Source organism: Ascidia mentula, chromosome 4, assembly GCF_947561715.1.
Source record: "Ascidia mentula chromosome 4, kaAscMent1.1, whole genome shotgun sequence".
In the NCBI taxonomy this organism is placed as follows: domain Eukaryota; kingdom Metazoa; phylum Chordata; class Ascidiacea; order Phlebobranchia; family Ascidiidae; genus Ascidia; species Ascidia mentula.
The window spans coordinates 8,822,125-8,849,029 of record NC_138569.1 but is presented as its reverse complement, the minus strand read 5'-3'; the positions used below and the strand labels follow the sequence as shown (position 1 = coordinate 8,849,029).

The window sequence follows — 26,905 nt, the reverse complement described above, 5'->3', positions numbered from 1 at the left end:
CAAAAGTTGGATGTACAGTGTTAAATCAGTGGCGTTGTGTCGTACCCCCCTGATTTAAGTTAACAGCTCAATTTACGAATTTCATATCGTAAAAAATTCTATCTCCAATTGACACATACAACATTTAACAGCGACCCCACAAAGTTTACTGAAAATTAGCTGACGTAAGTACATAAAGTTTTGACATGCCTGTCCAAAAATGGTTAGCTGCTATCACAGACGACGACAAAAGTGTGCCATGCTCAAGAATTATATGAATACAGATACGCGCGAACAGTAATGCACAAAAAATAAAAGCAAATTCATGAAAATGTTTGGTACGATGCGTTGCTAATGATTGCCGTCGATCGCATGTAATAAATTCTGATGCACACAAATTTATGAGCAGTTGGTGTCACAAATGTATAAAGTCGAAAACAACTTTGTGTGTTTGTGCACACTAATTTCATGTGTACGTGTGCAAGCATGTACGTTGGCCAGTACGCAAAACCGCGCAGCAGTAATGAAGCAGTCACTGTGCGTAAAGCATAAAACGTATCACTATATAGTGACGACAGTAGCAAAGTTCAACACTGTACAGTACAAATTAAAATGGCGGAAACGTATGAGCAAAATGTGGCCATTAATTAACAAACCAGTTCATCGAACAACAATCACTCAGTTTAACTACCCGAAAGCAATTATTGCATCCAATTTCTGTAGCGATTAAAAGAGAAGCGACCCACAGACATTTTTGTCTTCATACACTTTATATCAACTTGGGTGTTCGATGTCCACATGGCCATGTATACGAAAACTGTGTCTAAACGAACGGGATAAGGTGCATGCGATGACACTAGTGGTTATACGTCCGAACCTTGGACTCACAGCTAAAACTAGTCCCGCCACGGCCCCAGAAAGTGTTTTTTCCAAACGCTTAAACCTCTGTGGATGGGACTTGACCGTAGATCGAGCCCGTAGTTTTCTGGTCTCTGCGACGTGCTGGTTTATGTGGCGGTGCTTTTCGAGTGGAAATATCGGCGGCGACCGGACGCCAACGCATGCGTGCGGTTGAGTCGTCGGTGTATGCGTCGTATGTGCTGCCCTCCTGCGGAAATAAAAATATGATGTGTGTTAAAATTCACGCACGTGCAAAACGGTGTAACGAATGTTAAATATAACTAAGATTTTCCCTGCATTGTTTAAACGCTAAAAATATTGCTATTGAAACGTACAAATTGTACACAGACTATAGGATACAAAGCGATTACAGTTTACAAAAGTGTAAAAAAATATTACCTCGCTGCTTGGTACAATCGTGTCGCTGTCAGTAGCTGTGTTAACAATTGTGTCGCTGTCAGTCATCGTGTCCACAGACAAAGCATCGCTACAATTTAAGATTTTGGATTTTTAATCGAGTTTCAAGCGTGTGGGTTTGTCACAACTTACTAGTCGCTTGTCCACCTGCTGGTGTCGATGGACTGACACGAGGCAGACATGCCACTTGTGAGGTTGGACATGTCACTCAGGGTCGACGACCTCTTCTTTACATCTGGAGATGCGAGAGAATCGACTGAAGCAGAGAGAGCGGCGTACCGACGTTTATTGGCCATTCTGCGTGAATAGACAACAAACAAAGGTTGAATGCATCGGGTAACTTGGTGGTTGATGACATACACGTAACATTAGCAAGTCACATGCGAGCTAAAGCCAAAACTGTCCATAAAAATTTTGTTGAAACAAAAGGATGTGGCTGTTACGGAATCTATTACAAAACACTGTTTATGGGTAGTTCAGCAATAACTTATTCACTTAAAATAAAAAGCACATTCCATTGAATAAATATGCTGATCAGACAAAAGTTTATTCTGAAAGTCAACATATGACATACAAGGTATTAAAAGAAATCTTACTTGACGGTTTCCTGACTTCCCCCCTTCATGTTTCCCTTGCAGCAGAAAACCGAAGTTCTAGAACCTTCTGTTGAACTAAGATACACTGCTCCGTCCGTGATGGCAGGACCCAAATATCTTCCACTGCAATAATGTAAATCAACTCTCTAACGTTCTCAATTTTTTTTTTACACGTTTATTCAATATATCAAAAGTTGTTAACCAGATATGTGAAGGTTGCCTGGCAAGTTGTGCGCTTGCGCACCAGTGTACCTTGGCCACAATATACCCCGTGAAACCACTGAGCTCCTGTAGCTCAGTTGGTAGAGCGTTGGGCCTGGCTAGCCCAGGGTCGTGAGTTCAAACCTCACCGGGAGCTTGATTTTTCAAATCTCGCTCCGACTTGTCAGGGAAAAGTGGCTGATCCAGCTAGGTTGCATTGCCTGGGCTGCCAAGCCCGAAAACCTAATGATCGCGATACGTTAGCTGTGATCGCCAAGCAAGGACCTGCGCAGTGGGGCGATCCTGCCAATCATGCCATTGTATGTAATATTACTGCGTTGTTAACAGGATTGTCGCTATATATGTGTTCGAAGCAAGTCATTTTTGCTAGAGATGTGCAAGCAATCCGAATACCTGCAACCAATATTCGACCGTATCCGAACATTAACGACGTCATAGAATTACAGTGACATAATTATATTCTAATCATCATGTGTTTGCTTTGTACAACCCACATTCTTGTTAACAAATTATAACGACAATGTGGGATTCCTGGCACCGTTGTTTAGCTTCGAGTTAAACACACAGAAAGTACGATTCGGATTCGGTTCCCATATTCGGATTCGTCTGAATATTAAAATATACCTGCAAATTGGTCGGGCACATCCCTAGGCTTTACATCACGGGACACAAATTGGTAATTAAATGACGACAAAACAGTCGCAATGAAGTTTAAAATCGCAGGCAAATTTCCACTACCAGAAGATAAATCACTGTACTTTACAATTCCTCATGGTAATGGTTACTTTACGGTAAAAATGGGAAAAAAACATACTATTCTTGTCCACCAACAAGGTACAAATAAATCTAACCCTCACACAAATGTTAAATACGATTTGAGTTATGTTAGTTTAAACATTACCTTGGAAAAGCGAGGAAGGAATTGTCAATAATCGCTTCCTCGGCCGCTTGGTCTTTACTCGAGTCGAGTTGGAGAATTTGAATGGAGTTGAATTGAACAATTATAAGGTAAGGTTCTCTGTATTCTGAAACCAAACATAAACTTTAACATTCTTGCTAGATGCGACTTTACTCAACTTGTCAGAGTCGGGTTTTCTTATTTAGTTTATAAAAACGCCTTCAATCACGTTAAAACGATTGGACGTTAAGTAAGTGGAAATTAATTTAACAAATATGTGAGGTGTTGTGTTAGTTTAAACTGTAAATACCGAAAGATAACGGCATCCTCGTCCAGGTAATTTGACCCGGTCTTGTCAATCGACCAAAACCATCCACGAACAAACCGAACTCTGAATGACACAAAAAACATTTGAATAAATCGAGTCATCGATGAGAGTCTGGGACACACAGCAGACGCAATTTTTAAGTGCAACGAAATGCAGGGGCACGCTGAGATACACAAATAATATATTGTTGATTGATCACCATGGAAACATAGCAGAAACTCCTGCCTTCCCTCCACGTCACTGATTTTCAACACGGCAACTGGAAAAATGCTGGAATCCTTTAAACGACGAGCGAGTGTTCGATCGGCGAGGTTCAAAAATTCTGCAATGAAGTATTTTTACACATGGAAGATGCACGTTGAGTCGTCTAGTATGAAGTGAACGACGACTTACCGTCTATCTTGTAGTCGGTGAGGTCGATTTCATAAAAAGTGTTGGTACCGATAATAACACTGCACGGTGTGAACAACATACAAGTGCAAGGCTCGCTCGTCGCTATTTCCTGAACAAAGTTAACATATATGTTTTAACATCCATTGATTCTTTGCTGTGAATATAAGTTTTACGGCGCACTAAATAACTTGTAACCTCTTTCGCACCTGCTGTTTACAAAACTTCTTTAGTCGCTCATTGTACTTAAGGACCACAACACTGGATGCGGAGCCAGCACACAAATAATGAACCCCCTCCGCCTGTCCGCACGAGATCACGTGACAGTTTTCCAACTCGGCTTCCTGTACCGCCACCTTGTGGCCTTCAATCTGTTCAAAATATTTTTTGTAGATTTGTTTTGTGTAGTTTTTGGTGCAACGCTTCAAATCGATTTATCGGAAAACTTTACCCACTGTAGATCGTTCTTCAAAAACCTATGCTAAACTACAACAACGGCTAGTTATTTTGAAGGCTTAAACAGAACTTTACCGGAAAAGGATATGGGAGATAAAAGTGTGCAAAAAAAGTATCAGGTAGACCGGTTTTGTGTAAAATCCCCACACACACTAGTTTTTTGTAAACAAGATCTTCGTTGTACTGATATATACATGTTTCGTACTCAAAGGACGCTTCTCGGAAACAAACATCTGTAGAACTTTTTTCTCACCGAAGAAATATCGAAAGTCACGAGACGTTGCTGGGTTCCTTCGATAGCAACAACCCGATTCTTGGAGAGCAAAATCATCCGGAAGATCTTCCCAACTCCCTTCACTTGTTTCAAGTGGGAACGAGTGGAGACGGAGGACTTGTTGGGAGCCAGGAGGAAAAGTCCCTCTTCACATCCAAAAAGAATGTGCTGGAAACCAAAATGTTATTAATACATGGTAATATATTACGTACAGTTTAATGCGTCTGGAGACGGTGTTCAAATTTTAATCAGAACAATTTAGCGCGATGTAAGTTTAAAAGTACAAACACACACAAAAGTAAAAACCCTTTGTGGAATTATTGATATTAAAAGTATAACTTAGCTCTAACTTCCAACCACATTAGGATCTGTCAAACAATTTTAAACTTGACATGTTATAGAAATATTAACAAACAATTGATGTCAACTATAATGCACAGAAATCAAAACACGGGTGGTTACATGTTTAGTTGTTTTCGGTCTAACAAATGTGGGTTAAGTAAACTATCACCTTTTCAGAAATAGGAAGCGAACAATTAAGTTCAAGTTTTTCGTCACTGAGCAAAGTCAAAATCTCGTTGCCAAGAATTTTCTGCAAACACAAGCAATGTTAACAACATATTTAATTCTAAACAGTTTTCTACAAGGGTACAATAGCGTCTATTGCAGTTGGATGCAGATTTTATGAATATTTTAAATACGATTTTTTGTGTGATACCACTATATGACCCATGTAAACAATAAACTACGTGTTGAAGATAACCACATGACTTGCTGCTATTTTACTATTTATTTAAATACGTTAAATTTAAAGACAGACTGTTTTTTTTTCATCGCATCAGACGATCATAATTCAATATTCAACTTGTAAACAATAACCAAGAAAGAGCAAAGTTGATTCGCCCTCACCGCATTCGAACTGATATTTTTCGTTCCGTTGTGCTTCGAAGTGACATTCTCGAGTTTTTCAACCCACTGATGCTTTTCGGCGAATCCAGCAGCTAAAAAGTATACGGAGCGTGCGGGCCAACACGAATTGCTTGAACCGGTGTGGATTTTAAACACGTACGGCAGATCTAGAAAAGTGAAGGATTGCAAAATGTCAATAAAGTTGGTTTCAGATTGCGAGAGGAATTTTGAATTGAATTCTGACTTTTGACGGTCACGGAAAATTGTTTAAGTTTAAGTTCCACAGGTGTGTTGCTTCAACAAGTTAACACCAAAGTCAACATCACTGGAAGTTTAGATTTACCTTGACCCGCAGTGCCGGGTAACTCAGCCTGGCTGACGTCAGTATGTACGTAAGCGGCCTTGCTAAGATCTATGACGTCATCTTTCTCTCCCTTGGATGGCGACTTGGCGTTGAGAGGAAGGATTCGAATCTGGCTCCCGGTTAATCGAATCGTACGTGGAGTCCAGGTGTCGTCGCCACACAACACTGCACAATCGATAAAACGTGTTTACGTGGATTGATGTGGACTTCATGAGATTTAACGTTTATTTCATGCTGAAGTAGATTTAGCTTTGCATACAAATGACGACATAATACAAAAGTTATGCAATAGAAAAAGTTTGCACAAATTGCGGTTACCAATTTTTTTTACTAAAAGGTATTTCTGTCAAGCTACGATGCATATTTTTCGAGCCGGTTACGCGACAAACGGCATATTACCCTTCAGACATCCGTGCATTTGATCCTGGCTTCCAGGTTTAAAGACACAGGTGATTGGTGACAAGTTGGACGGTTTCGCTCCTTCCCTGAATTGTTCGAACAAACCTCCTACAAAGCAAATATAAGATGTCCCACAACGAAACAAACAATCCACTTTAAACATCCATTCATTTTATTTTAGTCAATCCACTATTAAAAGATAATTTTTTTCTTCTTCAACAAAAATTCAGACTTTGTGCTTGTTCAAAAATTGTTTTAAATTAATTTGACAAAATAGGACGTTTATAGTACCAATAGCCCGGCTAATCGTTACCTGGCAATCCGCACGTGTTAGTGACGCTCTTTGAGCACTTGGTGTGACACGTGACTTGACATTCCGCGCAGCGCAACGAACCGTGACCGAAGTGGATGATAGCAAGGCACACCGAACATCGGGTGGCGCGCGTGCACAACCACGCTGAAAGTCTTAAAAAGGAAACAGAAATATTGGGCGGGTGATTGGCAGCATTAGTCATCGGGATATGATCGAGATTCGATCGTGCCCAGGATATCCTGGGATCAACAGTTCAATACAATAGCCAAGGGATCACCACGACCCAAGCGAGTTAAAAAAAAACGTGGATAAAGTTAAGATCGAATTAAACTTTTTGCCAAAAGTTGCACAAGCGTAATCGCCATGCAAATCGCTATACCAGGTGAAATACAAAGAATAACTTAACTCTAACGTTTGAAATAAACACTGTGCATTTTCTACTCCTAGGTTTCAAATTTAAACAGATTTTAGCGTAAAATAAACAGCCTTGTGACCTTTTCGCGAATGTTTCACCTGTGTGGAATATTGTGATGCATCCTCGGTTTCGAACGTAGTTTTCCTCCTTTAGATGAAGGTGATGGGTTGGACGGAGGGGCGGGAGATTTAACGAGAGATGAGATTGCTGCGATTGATCCCGGGCTCAGCGGAGTGGTCTCCATGCCATGTTTCATGCGTTTTACTGAAATGTAATTGTGTGCTGGTGGAAAAGTGTCCACTGTATTAATACAATCCGATTGCTACTTAATCATTCAACCAAGAAAGCAATATCTTGGTTGGATGATTTAGCAGCAATCTAGGCCAGCCATAGGAATCACTTTTTGCAAGAATTTCAGTGCTTTTATCCCAAAACCAACCCAAGTTTTCAGTGTGAGATGTATGGTTTCTATAAACATTTATATATTAATACAATCAGTGTTCGTATCACACCATTACTTTTCTAATATTCACATCGCAACGTTTTCTTCAATTCATAAACTGAATTATAGTTTAGTTCAGACGTAATCGGACGTAATAAAAAAAGTCGCACTGGAAAAAAAGTAGTATTGTATAACAGTATGCATTTGAAACGTTTTTACCGCTAAGCACTGTAGAATGCTCAACACAGACCAGAACCTTTGCGTTTACTTCTACACCACAACCGTATGCTACCTTTGGAATTGCTGTCCTGTAGTTCGGATCGTAGCATATTAACTTGCTGCTGTAATTTCACGTTCGATGATTTTTCTTCGTCAAGAAGATCCCTAAGTTCCCTGTACTGCAGTGGAGCTTGATACACAGTCGTTTTCTTTGTCTGCGGATTGACGGAAAATACAAGGCTCGTTGCTGACCTCGCACATATGGAGTTATAAACAAGCATATGTTTGTAATCGCCTACATTCCGGAGGTTTCTTATGGGGGAATATCTTTTTAAGATGTGGAGGAATACGAAAGTTATTGTGTTAATTACTGTTGTACCTTTTTTTTCTTCTTGTCCGAAGATTCGAGATCCTGCACTCGTGACTGTAGGAAGTCAATCAACTTAATCTGCTGCGAGCCGGTGCAGTTCAGTCTTACCAGCTCATGCGAATGCTCAAGCTGTGTAGAGAATATCAACAATTTTATGATTTTGTTTGGTAAAACTAAGTCGAAATTCTGTGCATGTTTGTTTGAAAGCAATTCCAACGCTACAGTCACCAGCTGCACTGGTGAGACCTTACTGGTGTGTAATGTCTGTAGGTTAATAATTGCTTGGTTGTATTTTATTTTTCAAATAGTGTTGTTGTTTGAACATAAGTTGGTTTGTGCAAAATAAATGACCTCTAACAAGATTAAAGCAACATGGGGACGTCGTCCGTTCCAGTTGATGCAGTGTTTCTCAAACTTTTTCCCATCACGTACCGCTCATTTGTTTTTTAATACACTACGTACCACCGTATTACTATACAATAACTGTTATGACATAACACCAATGAATAACAATTTAGCCAATATCACCAGTTGCTTGGTTTTCTTTATTGTGCATTAGTGACGTAATAGTATTAACGTGAAATTGTTGCACAGTTGAATACAAGATGTCAGAATTACTTCAACACTGCAACAATTTCACGTTGATACTATTGCGTCACAAATACAAAATAAAGAAAACCGACATCATGTATTTGCAGCGGTTTTGGCTTCTGTAAAGTGCGGCAAATTGTATAGAGCAGACTAAATCGCGTACCACTTGAAAAGCTCTCGCGTACCACTAGTGGTACGCGTACAACAGTTTGAGAACCACTGAGTTAATGCAACGACACGATTAAAAGCAATTGTAATACAATTGCAGGCAAAAACAATTTTCTCCCAAAACGCAACAAAACATGATTTTTTTAAGGTAAAACACAGAAAAATAAAACTTATAAGGATTATCCCCACCTTTTCCGTCTCCACTCTGTTCAGCAGTTGTGTCTTTTCCTTTTCAAGCTCGTCGCATCTCTCAATCTCAACATGAAGTTGTTGCTCGACTCTCGACACACTCTGTTGCATTACAGTTATGTCGGAGCGAGCTCTCTCCAAATCACTGCTGCACTTTTCTCTCCATTCCTTCTCGGCAGTGAGTTTGCGTTGTACACCGGTCGCGTTCAATTCCAGCATCTTGTAGCGTCGTTCCAAATCTCGGTGCTGAAAAAAGGTTTTATGTGGTGGGTTCGTATGAATATCAGTTCAGTCAACCACGTGATCTGACTGAGATTAACGTGAAAACGAACCGGAGTTTGAAAGTGAGTGAACGATTTTTTTAGTAAAAATAAACATTTTTGTTTGACGCAATTTGCTGGTATAATAACTGTTTGTTTCAAAAATCTACTGTCGAAGAGACAAATGATGATCATTTTCTTTAAGTTAGTCTAATAAATAAACTTGGGGCAACAGCGATTTTTACAAGGCAAATTCTGAAACAATCATGAAATAGATTGTCGGTGTTATACACGTAAACGGTTGTCAAGAACAGTGCTTCTCTTGGTTTAGTGCGAAGCCAAGTTCGAAACAATCGAAAAAACATTCCTCTTATTCGTTTGTTGCAGTCACTGCTTCTATACGAACCTCATCAGTTATTTCGTGAGCTTGATTGATTTCGTTGCGTAGTTGGATCTTGAGTTCAGTTATCTGATCACTGCTGTTCTGATCCATCTCCGTCATCTCGTTCCTCATCTGATGCTGCAAACTCTTCAGCTCGACCTCGAAGAAGGAACAATTCTTCAGAGCGTCATCCCTGGAAAAAATCGCAAGTCAACAAAAATCCACAGCTTGCCATCAATGCGGCACATATTTGTAAAACATTGTTGTTTTAAAATGTGTATTTTGATCTTTTAAATAGGACAGTGGTTCTCAAACAGGGATAGATCGTTGAAAAACCTAAGGGGCTCAGCGACAACCCCCGCATCATCATAAGGGGTTGAGAAAACAAAAGGCTGAGAAACACTGCTTTAATATATGAAAAACCCTACAAAGTAATTGCAGCAAATGCGTTACCTTGCTGGAAAATTAAAGGAATATTAGTGATTTACCAAAAGGCACTTTTTTGCATTGTTCGCACCACCACCATTCGTATTACAATCATGTTTTCTTGTGTATAATTTTTTGAGCCGAACCTTTCTTTGGTAATCACGTCTTGTTTTTCGATAAGTTCGTTGTTAAAAGATTCGAGCTCCTCAACTTGTTTTTCCAACATCAGACAAGATTCCTTCAACATGTCGGAAGTCTGGAGACACAAGAATGTCACATGAAACATTTTGATTGGGGCTCCGATTATTATTCATTTTTATGATATACGCTGTTGTTACATAAATTTATGTGATAATATGACACTAAATTGAAACAACAACGGTTTGTGCTAATAATTTCAAATGTTCTTTATTCAAGATGTCATTTCGAGACCTTTTCGAGTTCAACAGCTTTTCTGGATTGCGACATTTGTTCGTTTCCCAAACCTTCCAATTGTCTTTTCATTCCACGATTCTCCTTCAACAATTTCTCGAACTTTGACCCCTGTGACGAGTTCGCTTCCTAGAGAAGAAATTATTATAGAGGTAAAATTACAATTAAGCTATTGTTACGTCACCAACTGTAGGTGACGTCATGGACAAGTGTATCGCCAACCTGTAAATTCCGGCATTGCTTCTCGTATTCTTCAACTTGTCCTTTGAGGGGACGGAGTGATGATATTTCGACTTCCACGGTATGATATCGAATCTCTAATGCTTCAAGTTCCGCCTTTAATTTTCCAAGTTCGTTTTCATTTTCTCCCAATTTTTCGCGCAAATCATCGATGGTTGCTTCCTGTTGGTTTATGATGTGCTTCTAAATGACAAAAAACAAGGTTTGCCAATCATCATAGTGCGGTCATATACCAGAAATAGAAAAATAGATTCGCCTTAGAAAAGGCATCATCAGTTTCTGTGGAGTGTAAAAAATTGCAAAATCATTATTGATCAATGTTGATGCAAATCATTCTACTTGCTGCTGATTCAACAGATCGATAACAGACATATCACAAATCAAATTTTTAAATCAAGACAAGAACAACAATAAGCTGCCCCAAAACCCACCTGGTCGTTTTGTGTTTGATTGAGTTTTTTGGAGTTAGCTGAGGAGTTTTCCTTGAGGGACTTGGATTGTTTTTGTTCCTTTCTTAAATCTTCACTTAACCGAGAAACTTCGCGTTCTGATGTTTGTAGTTGACCTTTCAGCTTCTGTTAAAGCGAATAATACAAGGGGATTGACAAGCAGCATTCATTGTCTTTATTTTACAGAAAGTCTTCATGCTCGAATTAGCCTTTGGGGCAACTAAGTAAATAAAAATCCAGGTATTTTTAGATGTAAATATACACACTTTCGTGCTGTACAAACATGAACAAATATATATGTTGTAGTTGAATAAATATAATGTTTTTGTTGCTGTCAGGCATATTGTAATTTAATAGTCTGTTCTTCCGGCACATTAAAACGTAACCTTTATTCACCGACGTTTTGCCTGTTATCCAACAAGGCTTCCTCAGGGCAACAAAATTAACATTAAAATGGTTTCAATCGTCGCCAGAGTTTGACAGTGTTTTCAATCGCAACAACCCCAGCAGTTATGGTGAGGATTTCAAATACAAAACGTTTGGCAAACAAACCTTAATTTCGGACTTCACTTGGTCGTTGGTCATTTTCAGTGACAGAATCTCGTGCTGAAATTTCCCTTCAATATTTTCATTTTCACTCGATAAAAGTTTTACCTGGTTTTCAAATTCCTTCAACTGCAAAAGAAATGGAAGATCTTAATTAAACGACTTTACACCAAACAGAATAGAGGTTGAAGGGTTATAAAATATGTAGCGGACAAATATGCATGCCGCATGCGTTGTGTTTTGATAGCAACCTATTCTAAACAGCTAAACATCAACCACAAAAACAACTAACACCATAATTATCGGCCATGAAAAAAATCTTGCGGAACACCAAATTGTTGGAAGTATACTGCGGCATTGTACTTAACCAGCAACAGGCTCGCGAAATTATATTCTTATTTTGCAAAACGAGTCTTATTGTCACACAACATTGGAACATTGGTGATAGTGGATGATTACTTTCATAAAAAAGCGATTTTTGATCCGTGTTCCACGGAACATCAGTCAAACTAATAAATTTCTTGGGGAACACCGGATGATCTTTCAAGGAGCACTGGTGTTCCGCGGAACACCGGTTAAAAATCACTGCCCTATTCAAGAAACAATGCTAGCAACAGGAGGATATTTGATCAAACCTTTTCGATCTGTCGATCTCTATGCTTCAGGTTACAACGGACGTCACCTACGTCGCACTCAAGACTGGAAACCTTCCTTGTCGCCTCGTTCAGTTCGTTTTTCAATCGGGCGTTGGAAATTTCCAACTTCTTCTTTTCACGTTGCACTGATTGGATCTGGCTGATGTTTTCTGACGTTTTGCTCGAGAGTTCCGTTTCAACCGATCTCAGCTAAAAGAGATAATAGAAATAGAAATCTTAAATAGGAAGAAAATGGGACTTTCTAATAGCTGTTATCTCAGTCTAGCGTTTGAAAACAAGCCCTAGAGATACAGTTACAAAAAATGTAGGAAACAATTACAAATCTGAAGATTGTTTGGAGTTGTTTTAGTGATGCACACTGCACATTACTCACATCGTTTAATTCATCATCTTTTCTGCTAACTTCCATTTCCAATCGACGCAATTTCTCTTTCAGCTTGTGGAGTTGACTTTGGCTATCGGTGCAATCCGATTCAGCCTGTTTGTGATATACTTACATTAAAATGTCTAAAAAGAACCTAGTATTTCAGTTTTAGCCAATTGTACTTACCTTAATGAGCTGTTCCTCCTTGATTTGATTAGCTTCTTGCAACTTCTCAGTTTTTTCCTCCAGAGTTCGAATCCGGACTCTGTAATTTGAAGCGACCGAATCACCTTCCAGTTCGGCGTGTGCAAGTTTCGTTGAAACCTGAAATAAACGATGGAGGTAATGCTTAGTAAGCCCCAAATACAACTGGCGATCGAGTAATGTTGGTTCAGATTATACTAAAAAAAATCGGTCTCTCACGAATTCTTGGCAAATTACACTTCAGTGTCAACTACAGCATTTGTGTCTTCTAAAGGGAGATATTTAGTCTTTAAATTACAACATGAAATATTATTTTTACACAAAAAATCAAAAGGAACACAGTCTCAAACAAAAAAAATCCAACACCCATTGAGTTAAGTCATCTGTGTTAAATGAAATTAAGTAAATTAATTCAAGACAAATTAATCTGTGTATTACATGCTCAACAGAAACGAAAAGATGTTCACCAACCACAATACTTTTAGTACAGGGTAGTTAATTTAGAGCCCACATTAGCCCACAGACAACAACTGATTGTAGGATATTATCTTGCATAACACCTTGTATAGATGCTCCTCTTTTTTCTGGTTCTCCGCTTCCAATTTCCTCACTTTCTCTTCTAAACTTTTAACTTGAGCAATTTGTTGGGAAGAAGTTGACTTCACCTCCATCGAGTGACTGCTTAATTCTGTCGTCAACTGAATTCAGATTTTAAAATAAATTTTTACATAACATTTGATGTCATCATTAAACCATCCCACATGTAGGCTATCAAGAAATGTTATGTAGTCTACCCATAAATTTTTCTCATTGTGGCATAAATGTTGTTTTGACCACAAAGCTTTTAGTAGTCAACGGTTTCAAGTTGGGTTACTTTATTTATCCAATTCACCAATAATTTCAACATATTTTGCAAACAGTATGACAATACACAGGTATATACAGAAAAATACCAACGCCAAAGTGTGTTACAACAGTTTTGAATTAAATGGTGAACTTTAAAATAATTTTTGATAATATGTAATCATAGCCAAAATGTTAAATATTACCTCGAATATCTTTTCATCTTTTGATTTGATTTCACTTTCCAACTTCTTCAATTTGGTTTCCATGGCGCGGGCATGCAGAGTTTGTTTAAATGAGGTCGCTTGTGAGTTGTTTTCTAAACCTGACAGTTTGTGCGACATCTGAAAGAGTATAGAAACCATGTGTTACTGATAAAAATTCAAATACCACTTGTCTGAAATTAGTATTTGCACACCAGCAAAGTTACTAGTCATGGTTTCATCTGAATGCTAAATTCAAACTTTTGCAACATTTTTGTAACTAGAATATACTTGAAACCCTGATTTTCTGAAGCAAAAAAAACATTCTATAAAAGATTTGTCAATAGGTACCAACCATGTGGTGCCTTTTTTAGCAAACATATTGGCACAAGAGTTATATCCAAAAAAGTGTAACCATTTTATAAATACTACTTTGTTCCATTTTTTACCTTCTCTAATTCATCCTGTTTTTCATCCAAAGCAGCTTGAGTCTTCATGAGCTTGTCCTGAAGTATGTGATTATCATTTCTATGTTTACTGGAGAGGTTGTCGCAACGAGATTTCAACATTTTAATTTCTGCTGAAGCCTAAAATTAACAAAAGTATGAAATTATTATTGACAAAAACATGAGTGCACACACCAACAAAAAATGTTTTTGCTGACAAAATGTTTGTAAAAAAAAGCCAAAGAAAAATGCAGAAGTAAGCCAGTTTTATGCAATGTTAGACATAAAATCACAAACCTTTGCCAATTCATCATCTTTGGAATCATTTTCATGTTGTAGACAGTAGACCTTTTCCTCCAGCGACCTTAATTGTTCTTTCTGTCGAGAGGTAACTGCACTGGTTGATTTCTCAGAACATGTCAATTTTGAGCTCATCTGAATCAAAGTAATATAACAAAATTTGGATTTTATAGTCTGACCAAACAATATTTGATATTGCATGGAACAAATAAATGTTAGGCCACACTTAGAAAAAAAGCTATGTAACAAGACATACAAAGTGTATTTTTTCATCTTTATCTATACAATCTTTCTTCAATTTTTCCAGTCTGTCTTCGAGAGATTTGCTTCGCAATTTGTGTTTGTTTGATAACATTTCACACTCAGACTGCAGTGAGACTATCTTTTCCTCAGCCTTGAACAAAAAAGGGGCATTTTATGGTTTTTGCAAATATTGACATTTTTTTTAGTTTTGCTTCAACACAACAATTTTGGGATTTACCTTGGCTAGAGCATCATCATTGAAACTGCCTTCTTGCTGTAATTGCTGGACTCTTTCCTCCAAAGATCGCATCTGACTTTTTTGCTTTGATGTCATGAAACTGTTGGTCTTTTCAGCACTGGACAGCTTTTTGTTCAACTGTGTGATCAAGAACATAATCAAGGGAAAAACATTTCACTAAAAAACCTATAGATGACATTCCTTATCAAATAGACCAGCCAGTGTTTCTTACCACATGGAGTTGTTCCTCTTTCACTTCCAGTTCTTTCTTCAGTTTATTAAACTTCTCTTCTTTTGCTTTCACTTGAATGTGTTGCTTGGTTGCCAGGTTATTCACCTCAGCCTCCAATGACATTACCTTGTCTTGTGCCTGAGTCAAGAAAATTCCACAATTTTAAAGCAGAACAAAAAATTGAGCAAATTTATCTGTAGGAGTTCAAAATCTTGTTCTTGATGACATGCATTTGTTTTAATGCCGGGTTCGAATTAGCAGCTCGCAATTCGCAAATTGCGAACTGTTTTTGGGTTGTTGCGACCCGTTTTTGAGATTATTGCGATGCAACACGCAGCAGATTATAAGGCGCCGCATCCTTCTTTATCTATTCATTCGTACACGCAACAAGCGCTGATGCAAACAACGTTGTTAACGTTTTTTGGCAATGTCAACGGCTATTTTCTTTCAATCCTCGTATTTTGTCAAGCCTCTTTAGCGCAAGTCAACAAAACAATGGCGACGTATGACGAAACAAATATTAAGTCAACGAGTTTAAAACAGCAGGTTTTCAGCGTAATGCACAATCGCGTACGAAGCAAAATTTAAGTATTGGAATTTAGGTTGTAACGTTTTTGAGATACGTTTTTTTACCGCTAATTCGAACCCTGTAATGTTATCTACATGTTGTGAAAAGTGAAATGATTTGGTTTCCTGGGATTTATAACAACCTCAACCTGAATACCTCAATGAGAAGATCATGCTTTGTGTGGATCTCCTGTTGTGCTTGATTTAACTTGCGTTCAGTGTCAAGAAGTTTCTGTTTTTGATGAGAAGTGATGGCTTCTCTTTCAGTTGAAACAGCTGTTAGCTTGGATGAGACCTGAAAATACATACAAACATCAGTAGGTAACATATTTTATAACACACATTTTTAAAAAAAAAGGGAATGTACATCATGTTCTAAAGGGATAATCTTAAAGGGATTTAATATGCACTTCTTAATAAATCATAATAACAGAACAGACTTACTTTTGATAAATCTTTACTTTTGGAATCACATTCTGCTCGCATGGAGTTGATTTGTTCCTCTAGAACTCTTATCCGGACTCTAGTTTTAGACGCTGAGTTCTCCACTTCTTGTTCATGCTTATCTTGAATCTAAAGTAAGTTGACAAAACAAAATTTAATCAAACAATGTAAAGGCCAGGAAAATATAGGTTGACTAAAAAAAAACAGAAGACAAAGCTTGACAACAATTTTTTTCAAAGAAGTATAAAATAACATCAAAAAATAAAATATTGAATACATTACTAATATGTTGACGTAATCACCAGGTAATTGAATACAAACCTCAAGAAGTCTTTGATCTTTTTCTTGATTAAGCTTTTGGAGCTTCACTACTTTCTTTTTCAGCTCATCAAGTTGAAGTTGATCTTTTGACAATGTCACTTGTCTGCTTTTTTCCACTTGTTTTAACTTAAATTAAAAGGAATTATGAATTATATTTTAACATTTTGAGAAACTATAGAAACAATGTTGGTAACTAGTTTTTGTAGTGAATTTTTCATATATATATATTTGGTATATTTTACTTACTTTATCATTTTCTGCGTGTAACTTGGATGATTCAGCTTTAAGCTTTTCAACAACCTTGCTGTGTTTTGTAATGGTTATTTCTGCTTCTTTCAGTTTTCCTTCCACAGTTTTAATCTTGTTATCAAGCAACCTCGTGGATTTTTCCTTCCTTTGTAATTCAGAGATATACTCTTCCTCTTTTAACTCCTACAATAAAAAGCTTTTGCAAAATAACAGAATTTTGTACAAACGCCTGATTGGAAAGATGTACGAATTTACGCAATTATATCACCAGTTCGTGAAAAAACAAATAGCTGATGCATTAGCAAACACAAAATGTCATTATGTCTGCACGAACAATATTTGTCAAAAAATATCCGCTGTGCAAATTACAAATTTTCCAGTCAAAAGCAAGACTTTTGGTTTTAAGTTAAACAAGGCACATAACACTGTATATACAGTATATGACATACAATCAACTGTTTGTGGTGCTGCCTAATATCATTTAAAACTTGAACTGCTTGGGTGTCACTTGCTGTATGGGAATTTCTTAAAACTTCGACCTAAATAAAAAGAATTACTAATTAGAAAAATAAACTGCAAAACAAGCGGAACTTTAAGAACATTACCTGTTCTTTCAGGTGCTTGTTTTCTTGAAGATAAACAGTCACATCTCTTTCAAATGCATCCCTTTCTGCTTTGAGCTGAATAAAAAAAGTTAAAGCACACAATTGTTAATAGTTTTTATGTAGGTTTAAGTTTTATGTTTCAGAATATACCTCTTTTAACTTCCTTTCCAACTTACGGTGGTTAGAGCTATCCATTCTTTGGTAAAAAATGTTGTTACTGGGTTACTAGTCCTGCATTACTAAACATGTTAGTTAAACTAGAAAAAAGATTTGAATTAGTGCATCTAATGTGACATTCGCTTTAATCGATCAATTTACATCAGTTTACCAACGCACGTATATGCTGCAAACAGTTTTATACATCTACATACCGTTGACATACTAACAATCTAAGTTTTTAGCGTTACATTTAATATATAAAAATTACAAACTCAGCAGCACAACAAACACATTTTGAACCGACCGCCAAGTTTCTATTTTCTATTTACGTGCCCTGTGGCGCCCCAAATGGCAAAACTATGCCAATAAAAATTTAAACCTTTTAATTTTTTCCAAATATTGCGTTGCGTGTAACACGCTAAAAGATATACTAAAAATCAATAAAATATTCGCAGAAAAAGAAACCGATGGAAAAAGTAAAATAATTTCATAAGTTGGAACAACTTTAATCACTCTTCGTTAAAGCGCACGTACATTATGGTTAAATTTAACGTCATACGTTGTCTGTAAAATTTTATTAAAATCAAAAGCTCACCCGGAACAACGTTGAGAAAAATCATGCATGAAAAACACGTCCGACGGTGCGACAAACATCCTTTTTCCAAACTCCATGGCCAATTAAGCGTGGCACGTCACACATAGTATTGTTGTTGTTTTTTTCGTTGAATGAATGATTGTAAGGGTAAATGATGCAGAAGTATTGAAATCTTTCTTGGCAAACTAATAAATTAAACAAGTGCCAGAACATGACTTAAAGGCAGTGCAAACAAGGATGTCCCATTTACGCAAAACAGTAAATTTAACCAAAAAACAATGTTCATTAAATTTTTGACTATTTATTACTTTTTGTGCAGGTGTGTGGTAGATTCCTGTTGTTACAGGTAACTTACATATTAACTTCAATTGGTGTTTTCGGCAAGCTACATTTCGCATTGAAATTCTGTGAAAAGGCGATAATGGCACAAAATGGAGATGATGGAAAGAAAAAGGCTTTTTGGAAAAGATCTTCAAACAAATTTCCTGGAAGGTACAAACATCATTAGACTATATAGCAAACCAATGAATCGGTTATAGCTGTAACTAGCAACCTTTTAACTTTAACTATATTTACAGTTCAATGCAGTCATCTCCCAAGCCATCTCATGAATCTCCACAACATGCACCAAAACACAAGTTAAGTTTTAAGGAATTTGAAAATCATACAGAAGATGCTTGGGATGCTACAGACGATGATTTGCTCAGAGCTGCTTTGGCAAAGATTGAGATGGGATCAAGCCCTGAACAGGTATAAATCATCAACACTAGTTAAGTTTGCAATATCCTTAAAATACAGCATAATATATGCATGCCATGTGTATACTCATTGTTGATAATGGTGTAGATCAGGGTTGTCCAAACTTTATGGGACGCGGGACGCATTCGGCAAGGAAATTAGATCGCGGGCCGCAGTTGACATTTTTCCTCTTATACACTGTCTCACCGTACCAGATGTAAAGTAAAACACGTACATGTGTAAATGAATCTTTATATTTATCATAAAAACATATTGGGGAATAGATTAAAGAAGCTAAGATGTGAATACTACGAATAAGAGAGTTTTGGAAATTTTGAGCAACGTCAGTAGACCAGGAAACCTTAAAAATAACTGACAAGTATGAATAAGAATAAACCATAAATTTATTCGTAAAGAATATTTAAGGAAGTACGTAAAACGGTACAGTTTACTTAAAATTCAGTGAGATGGGTGTGCCTGTATTTTGAAAGCCAGCTCCTTTGTGTCAATGTCAACTGAGGTTAAGGCTAAACGAAGGCAGGCTTCGAGAGATGTTTGTTTGAGTAGATTCCTCTCTTTGGATTTAATCGACTTCATTGCGGAAAATGCTGCTTCACAAAGGTAGGTACTGCCAAACATTGACAGCAAGTGCAATCCAAAACGGCGTAAATTAGGATAATGCTCTTCAGAAAGAAGAGGCCAAAATTGAGTGATTGGCAGTGTAGCTTTGCTTAATAAAAACTGGTCACTTTGCAAGTCACACAATTCAAGCTGCAAATCGTCATCGGCTTCTGATATAGAAATAGTCAGCGGAGCATTGAATACATTGAAGTTTTTCTCAAGGTGCCGGAAATCTTGAAATCGCTTGTTGAAGTCTTCAATCAGGGTATCAAGAGTTTCAACAAAGCAGCAGAAGTTATTGTCCTCTATTTCTTTAGAAATAACGTCACAACTTGGAAAGTGAATCAGAATGTTACTTTGCAGATTACTTTTGAAGAGACATAATTTTTTGCGGAAGCCATCTATGAAACCATACAGAGAAGCAATTGTTTGATTCCTACCCTGTAAACTTAAATTGAGCTTATTCAGATGCTGAGTAATATCCGTGAAAAATGCTAGACCTTTCAGAAAGTTGACGTCTTGCAATAAACCTTTAAACCCATCAGTGTCTGCATTCAGTTCTTCTAAAAAGTTTAGAATCTCATTACGCAGACTGAAGAACTGCTGCAAACATTTCCCAGCACTAAGCCAACGAACAGTAGAATGGAGTGAAACGTCAGAAAATTCTGTATCCAAATCTTTCAAGAAATCAACAAATAGGCGATGTCTCAGCGCTTTATTACCGCCTCTAATGAAATTAATAATTTTCATTACATGCTGCATCACATCAGATAAACGTATACAGCGACTAGATAACGATTCTTGATGAATAATGCAATGAAGCATTGGGCAGTCGACTCCAGCATCTCTCAAGTACCCTATAACCCCTCTTTTAGCTCCAGTCATTGATTTGGCACCATCTGTAACGATGCAAGAGCATTTCTGAAATCCACCATACTTGCTCACTAAAGAATTCAGCGCTTCATAAATATCAGATCCTTTCGTAGTGGTAAAAAGTGGGAGTAAGCCGAGTAACTCCTCACTGACATTAAACTGTGAGTCAATACTTCTAATAAAGACAAGCAACTGGCTGACATCCCTTATATCTGTGCTTTCATCAAGAGCGAGAGAAAAATAAACACACTGCTGAATTTGATTCATGACCTTCTCCTGAACGAAATTGCTAAGCTCTTCAATACGTCTAGCAACAGTTTGATGCGAGAGTGGAATTTTTTCAAACCCACGAGCTGCATCGTTAAAGCCCATGGCCTTTCCCATAGCTATTGCACATCGCTTAATGAGATCACCGTCAGAGAATGCCTTTTTGGATTTAGCCATCAAAACTGATACATCATAAGAAGCAATGGTTGTAGAAGACGAAGGCTTCACTAATTGAAACATGTTTTCTTGACGCTTACGCAGGTTTGATTTGAGATCATTGAGTAGGGCTCGCCGCGCCTCACCAGTGTATTTATCATAACCAGTGACATGAAGAGTGCTGTAGTGTCGTTGTACATTGTACTCTTTCATAACAGATATCATTTCATTACAAATTAAACATAAAACTCGACCACTTTGTTCTTTCACCAGGAATCTCAATTCCCAACTATCCTTGAATTTACGTTTTTCATCAGAGATTTTTCTTTTCTGAGCCATCGTAAAAAATGTGGCACTAAGTCTGAAAAGAAAGAATAAAACAGAATGTAATGGAGGATTAAGTAAAACTGAAATTATAAAGAATATTCTCAGCATAAAGCACACAGCCAATATTGCAGAAAACATTTTATTTACAAATGCCTGACGTTTCGAGATAAACTTTTCTCATTTTCAAAGGCTACATTGTACCGGTTAGGGTTAGGCTAAACTGTTGAAAACTAGCATAAGACGTACGAGGCAGAAATTTAAGTTACGTAATAAACAATAACAATGCCTCTTTACCATTGTATTCATACTTGGTTGTTATGTCACTTATATGCGGATTTTTATAAATTTACCATTTTAAGGTTGTTTTTCTAGGGTCGGCTTATATGCGAGGATATACGGTAATTTTTAAAAGTTTTCCAGAAGAGGCGGCGGGCCGCATTGAAGGAGGTCGCGGGCCGCATGCGGCCCGCGGGCCAGGCTTTGGACAACCCTGGTGTAGATTATCACCTCAAACGCAAACAATATTTTAACACAACATTGTAAGGCTAAGCAGCGAGCACCATCATCAACGTTTTTGCACTAGGTCCATGCAGCAGCCCAAGCAGTCATTGAAAATCATTCAAAAACCAACTCCTTTGCCACCGGAACACGACAAGTTACCACTTTGTCAAGTGGGCATCAAAAGCTCGCCTCCCGATCAAGCAATGAAAGAAACAAATCACTCAAGTCGTCTGAACTTACAAGTAACAAAAAAGTCCCAGGCAGTGCAAGCAGGACTGTAAGCCAAATGGAACCAATTTCAATGCCAAAAAGGTTACCTGAAGCGCAGGACAAGCCCAAGTCAATGAACGGATTTGGTAACTTGAACAATTCCACTGAAACAAAGGCATCAAACTTACCTGAGCCTGTATCTCATGAACCAAAAATGGTGTTGTCCCCTCCAAGTAAGCAATGTTGCTGAATCTATAGTGGCTTTAAGTTATATATACAATGTTTTTGTCTCTAATTAAGGAAGCTACTCAAATGTAAAAACAGTTTTGTTTCATTCAAGCTAATTGTTGTGTTGTGTATTATTTTCTTAGGCGAATCTAGTGCAGGATCCGCTCCGAAATCTCAGTCAATTCGAATGACGAAAAGTGCAAGCAGTCTTGCTAAGGAAAACTCACGAGTTGAAAAGTTTTTTCAAATGTTACAATCTGATACTATAGATTTGGGTAAAACAACCGTTAACAAATATCTTTTGTTGGTGTCAAGTTTGTTAAAGAATATAAATTGCTTTCTAGATGACTTGAGAACTTTAAGCTGGCCTGGAATACCCTCCACAGTACGAGCAATGACATGGAAACTCCTGTCTGTAAGTTGTAAAAAGGCCTAGCATTTGGTGGTTGGCTTAAAAACCTCTACCTTGTTTGTCATTTTGTATATCAATTTTACATTTAGTATATTAGGGTGCAAAATAAGTGGAGTTGATAACTTTAAAAAGGAAAGCCAAAGCTAGGATGCTGTTCATTATATTCTAAGTAAATGTTTCGAACTCATATTGGGTTCATCATCAGTACGTACTTATTCAAATTACGTATATCAATTTTACATAATTACTTGACTATGTACATTATCAGTTATCTTTAAAAAATTCAATTTTACACAGGGGTATTTGCCAGCAAATAAAGATAGAAGAGAATCTGTACTAAATCGTAAGCGCAACGAATATTTCAAGTTTGTTGAGCAGTATTACGATTCCCGAGAGCAGCCCATGTACCACGAAACTTACCATCAGGTTTTTGCAACATGTTCTAAAATATGACTTCTTTTAATTTTTAAATATTTTTGTTATACTATACATATTACACTCTACCAGGTTATACTAAAATCACCCATTTATAACGACTGTTCATGAAATATTTTACCAGTGAATAGTGACCTTTTTTAGTGTGTTCCTTTAGTAAATTGAATTTCCCAGTGTGCATTTTTTATTATCTAATAAATGTGTGTTTGTTATCCACAATTACGTGCCTTACAGAAGGTTACTTTTTTAGATTCATATTGACATTCCACGAACCAACCCACTAATTCCACTGTTTCAACAACCGATAGTTCAAACTGTGAGTGTTTAGTTTACTGCAGGATATGCCTTGTTTTAAAGCTTAATCATGTTGTTCAACAGGTATTTGAGCGCCTCCTCTTTGTGTGGGCAGTGCGGCATCCAGCAAGTGGTTATGTACAAGGCATTAACGACCTAGTTACACCATTCTTTGTTGTATTCCTCTCCTCCGAAATAGGTAGCATGTTTTACACATAATGTGCTAGAGTTTATAATTTACGTTAGTAAGTTTTTTGCTTTGCATTATGTGGGATACCTATGCTATGATGTTCAATTTGCGAGGATACAAAAATTTTACCTATGTAATTTGCGATAAAGATGTGTGGATGTAATTAGTTCTATGATTAAAACTTAGTTCTATGATTATGTTTTATGATGCATTCCACCACTAAAATTCTGCTTTCTTGCAAGTTCCTTAGTGTGGTGTGCAAGAATTTGCTCATGTAGTGCTGGAGACCAATCAAAAAATCAATACTGCAAACAAACAGTAATTGCCAACATGACTGCCAGATGCCTGGGTCCTGTTAGACCAGGGGCGCACAGCCTTTTCATTAATGCCGGCCGCATCGCACAGACTTAATTCACCAGCGGCCGCCAGTGAGTCCAGTACTGATGATTTCGCATTTGCTTATGCCCACAACTGTCATGAAATGCTATATTTAACAATTTTTCTCACCTAAAAATACAATATTTCATTCTGTTTTATAACAAACACTGACCATTTCAGAAACCAAACATCCAGGCAAAACTTGTTGAGTTTTTTACAATACACGGCCATCAAAACAAATGCATTATAAAACATGTGTTCGGCCGCATGAATTAGCATACACGGCCACATGAGGCCGTACGGCCGCAGGTTGTGCACCCCTGTGTTAGACATATATACATATATTATAATTGTAGTTGAAAAAACATGTTTAGAGCTGTTTGCCTTTTTGATTTTTACAGTTTTACTCATTAATTTTTTATTGTAGTTTCAATAATTTTGAGCTGAAAAATTATTGAAACTAGGAATGTAAAAATAGACTTGCAAAAAAATCTAGGCAGACATAAATATTATTTCATCTTAAAAAACTGTCCAACAATATTGTGTTTTCCAATATATCACAGCATTGTCTAACACAGAGGATTTAACTGTTCTTTACGTTAAAGATGTGGGTGTTTTTGCATCTTTGTGTGCAGCAACCATATTTGCTGTCACTCCAAAGTTTTTTACCCTGCAAATTAAGATATGAAACATTTTGTTCAGGTGATGAAGTTGAAGTTGAGACATATGAGGTTGAAAAATTGCCTGAACGTACATTAAAAGACATGGAAGCAGACACATATTGGTGTCTCGGTAACTTATTGGATGGAATCCAAGACAACTACACCTTTGCTCAACCAGGCGTTCAAAGCAAAGTCAGCAAACTGAGGGAACTAACAAAGCGTGTTGATGGCAAGTCTTTTACGCTAACTGAACCTGAACATTGCATAATGTTTTTTTTGCGCCGTCCATAATTGATGGTTTTACAAAAAAGGTAAACATGACTACTAAAGATTGGAAACCACTGCTTTAAAGTATTAGGTTTTAGGAACAAAATAATGATGGTTTAATGCATGTCAAAATGAATGGTTGAGGATTTATTATACTGAATCATTTTCGGAAAAGAGGAAATCTTATAGAACTTACAGTTGATTTTATATATTATTTACTTGGTCATGACTGGTGGTACCAGAAAAGCATGTATACCGACAATTGTTTTTGTTGGGTGTTTACTTCCCTTCAACATAAACCTAAAAAGTTATGCTTCACATCAGCTGACCTTCATGCCCATCTGGAAAATCAGCAGATTGAATATCTGCAGTTTTCATTCCGGTGGATGAACAATCTTTTAATGCGCGAAATTCCCCTCCGATGCACGATTCGATTGTGGGACACTTACCTCGCCGAAACCGACGGCTTCTCTGATTTCCACCTTTACGTCTGTGCAGCTTTTCTCAAACAATGGAGAAAGCAGCTGTTGGCCGAAAAGGACTTTCAAGTGAGTTTGTTCTGTCCTTACCGACTGGTTGTGAATATTGGCAACCTTTGAACTAAAAATAAAGTCGGAATAGTCGTATTTGCAGTTCCTTTTATAATATTCCGCATATTGCCCAAGCACTTAAGTATGTGCTACTGTTAAAACTAATGCCTATTCGGATTTCAAAATGGCACAAAACGCAAACAGTTTACACTTATGCATACCTATCCATTTTATTTTATTAAATTGGGACCACACGTATATCATTTAGAGTAAAATCACCGAGACGGACACGAAAAACGCCGTATTGACAGCAATCGACTAATCAAATTTATAATTAAAAACGAACCGTTTCTTGCCAGGGCGTGATGCTGATGATCCAGAACGTTCCCACCCACCACTGGGGTGACGAAGAAGTGAAACTTCTCCTTGCTGAGGCTTTCAGGTTAAAATACACCTTTGCCGACGCACCGAGCCATCTCCCAAACAAAAGATAGCACAACTTAGACTTTTCATCTTTGTTAGTCTTTGTTAGTAGAATGTATCCAAATTAATGGTTATGATAACTCATTACAACTCGTATAGTTTCTGACCATTACTGCTTATGGTGGATTGTAACAATGCCACCAGTTAGCTTTGTATGGCATACAGTGAACCTTAAGCTTTCGCTGTAGCTTCCCGCCAACCCTGCAATGTAAACAATATGTCCTTTACCGTTAGGAATACACATAATGTTTACTTATAAAGGTGCGTGTATCAAATAGCGTTGCATTAACAAATGTCAGCTGTTTGAAACAAGTATTTTTTTGGAAGATTTGATTACTTACACTGTTATCTCTAACGTGAACGAAAAACATGCGGTGCGAAACCATAGAATAGATATAGAATAACACTATTTTTCGACGCAATTGATGTTATGTGTTTCATGACTATGAACGTAGATTGATATCCAGAACACTATTCGCCTTTCCCTTGTAGAACCATGTTTTGTAATTGATCACTTTTGCAACGGCACCTTTTTTCTTTTACGAAACAAAACGAAAACGATATATTATTATTTATCTTTTATTCGCGAACTCCAGATCTTCCGTCGTATATTGCATTGGTTCTTTGGACTGCTTTGCAACAGGCGAAGTTACTAACGTGCTTCATACAACCTATGATCGCCAGCTTAAACGTTGTCGTAGGACAAATGTATTTTTGCTGGTCGCTTTGTTCCTTTTATGGCTGGTATTTTCCATTGCGTGCAATAAAAGTATGAATAACGTTTTTGCCTTTTCGGTCATACCAGTTGTAGAACGAACTATATAGTCAACTTGCCTAACTAAAGCGATAATAACTTTTTCGTTTTGTTTATATTCGTTTAATGCAGAATTTTTTAACTTGAGGCAGAAATGGTCCAAGGTATCGCAAAAATTTTGTAAATTCGGTTTCACATAAAGCCAATGTTTCAAGTATTTGCATGGCAACTATAGACAGGCTCTGTAGGTATTTTAGCTGTACCCACCAACCAAATAAAAAAAAACGACCCACTTTGCAACACTGTAGCACTTACACTATCTGATTGTCATTTCAA

The 26,905-nt window shown here is 37.3% G+C and overlaps 2 protein-coding genes and 1 non-coding gene across 3 annotated transcripts; 2 read left to right on the top strand and 1 right to left on the bottom strand.

Annotated features, from left to right (window-relative positions):
* Positions 1 to 222: 222 nt before the first annotated feature.
* On the bottom strand, positions 223 to 17,747 carry LOC145897833 (uncharacterized). Its single transcript, XM_082986282.1, has 42 exons — positions 17,640 to 17,747; positions 17,490 to 17,564; positions 17,334 to 17,423; positions 16,882 to 17,067; positions 16,636 to 16,761; positions 16,315 to 16,443; positions 16,028 to 16,165; positions 15,304 to 15,441; positions 15,072 to 15,209; positions 14,847 to 14,984; positions 14,588 to 14,725; positions 14,294 to 14,431; positions 13,848 to 13,985; positions 13,359 to 13,496; positions 12,781 to 12,918; positions 12,604 to 12,708; positions 12,210 to 12,419; positions 11,581 to 11,703; positions 11,011 to 11,154; positions 10,562 to 10,762; positions 10,340 to 10,468; positions 10,054 to 10,163; positions 9,506 to 9,674; positions 8,840 to 9,085; positions 7,901 to 8,020; positions 7,595 to 7,736; positions 6,959 to 7,124; positions 6,446 to 6,597; positions 6,133 to 6,240; positions 5,713 to 5,898; positions 5,370 to 5,536; positions 4,972 to 5,052; positions 4,440 to 4,628; positions 3,940 to 4,101; positions 3,734 to 3,842; positions 3,540 to 3,662; positions 3,323 to 3,403; positions 3,016 to 3,139; positions 1,893 to 2,015; positions 1,429 to 1,593; positions 1,279 to 1,366; positions 223 to 1,087 (listed from the first exon to the last, which is right to left on the bottom strand). The coding sequence occupies exons 1-42, from the start codon at positions 17,682 to 17,684 to the stop codon at positions 917 to 919; spliced, it is 5,787 nt and encodes a 1,928-aa protein (XP_082842408.1). The 5' UTR covers positions 17,685 to 17,747; the 3' UTR covers positions 223 to 916.
* Trnaa-ggc (transfer RNA alanine (anticodon GGC)) lies at positions 2,177 to 2,250 on the top strand. The gene has a single exon. It is a non-coding gene; the product is annotated as a tRNA-Ala (tRNA).
* An 819-nt stretch (positions 17,748 to 18,566) lies between the features above and the next one.
* LOC145899724 (TBC1 domain family member 22B-like) lies at positions 18,567 to 26,571 on the top strand. The gene is made up of 11 exons (XM_082988626.1): positions 18,567 to 18,735; positions 18,822 to 18,993; positions 21,809 to 22,169; positions 22,308 to 22,439; positions 22,509 to 22,579; positions 22,874 to 23,002; positions 23,262 to 23,327; positions 23,390 to 23,504; positions 24,576 to 24,764; positions 25,127 to 25,350; positions 25,692 to 26,571. The coding sequence occupies exons 1-11, from the start codon at positions 18,665 to 18,667 to the stop codon at positions 25,824 to 25,826; spliced, it is 1,665 nt and encodes a 554-aa protein (XP_082844752.1). The 5' UTR covers positions 18,567 to 18,664; the 3' UTR covers positions 25,827 to 26,571.
* The last annotated feature ends 334 nt before the right edge of the window (positions 26,572 to 26,905 follow it).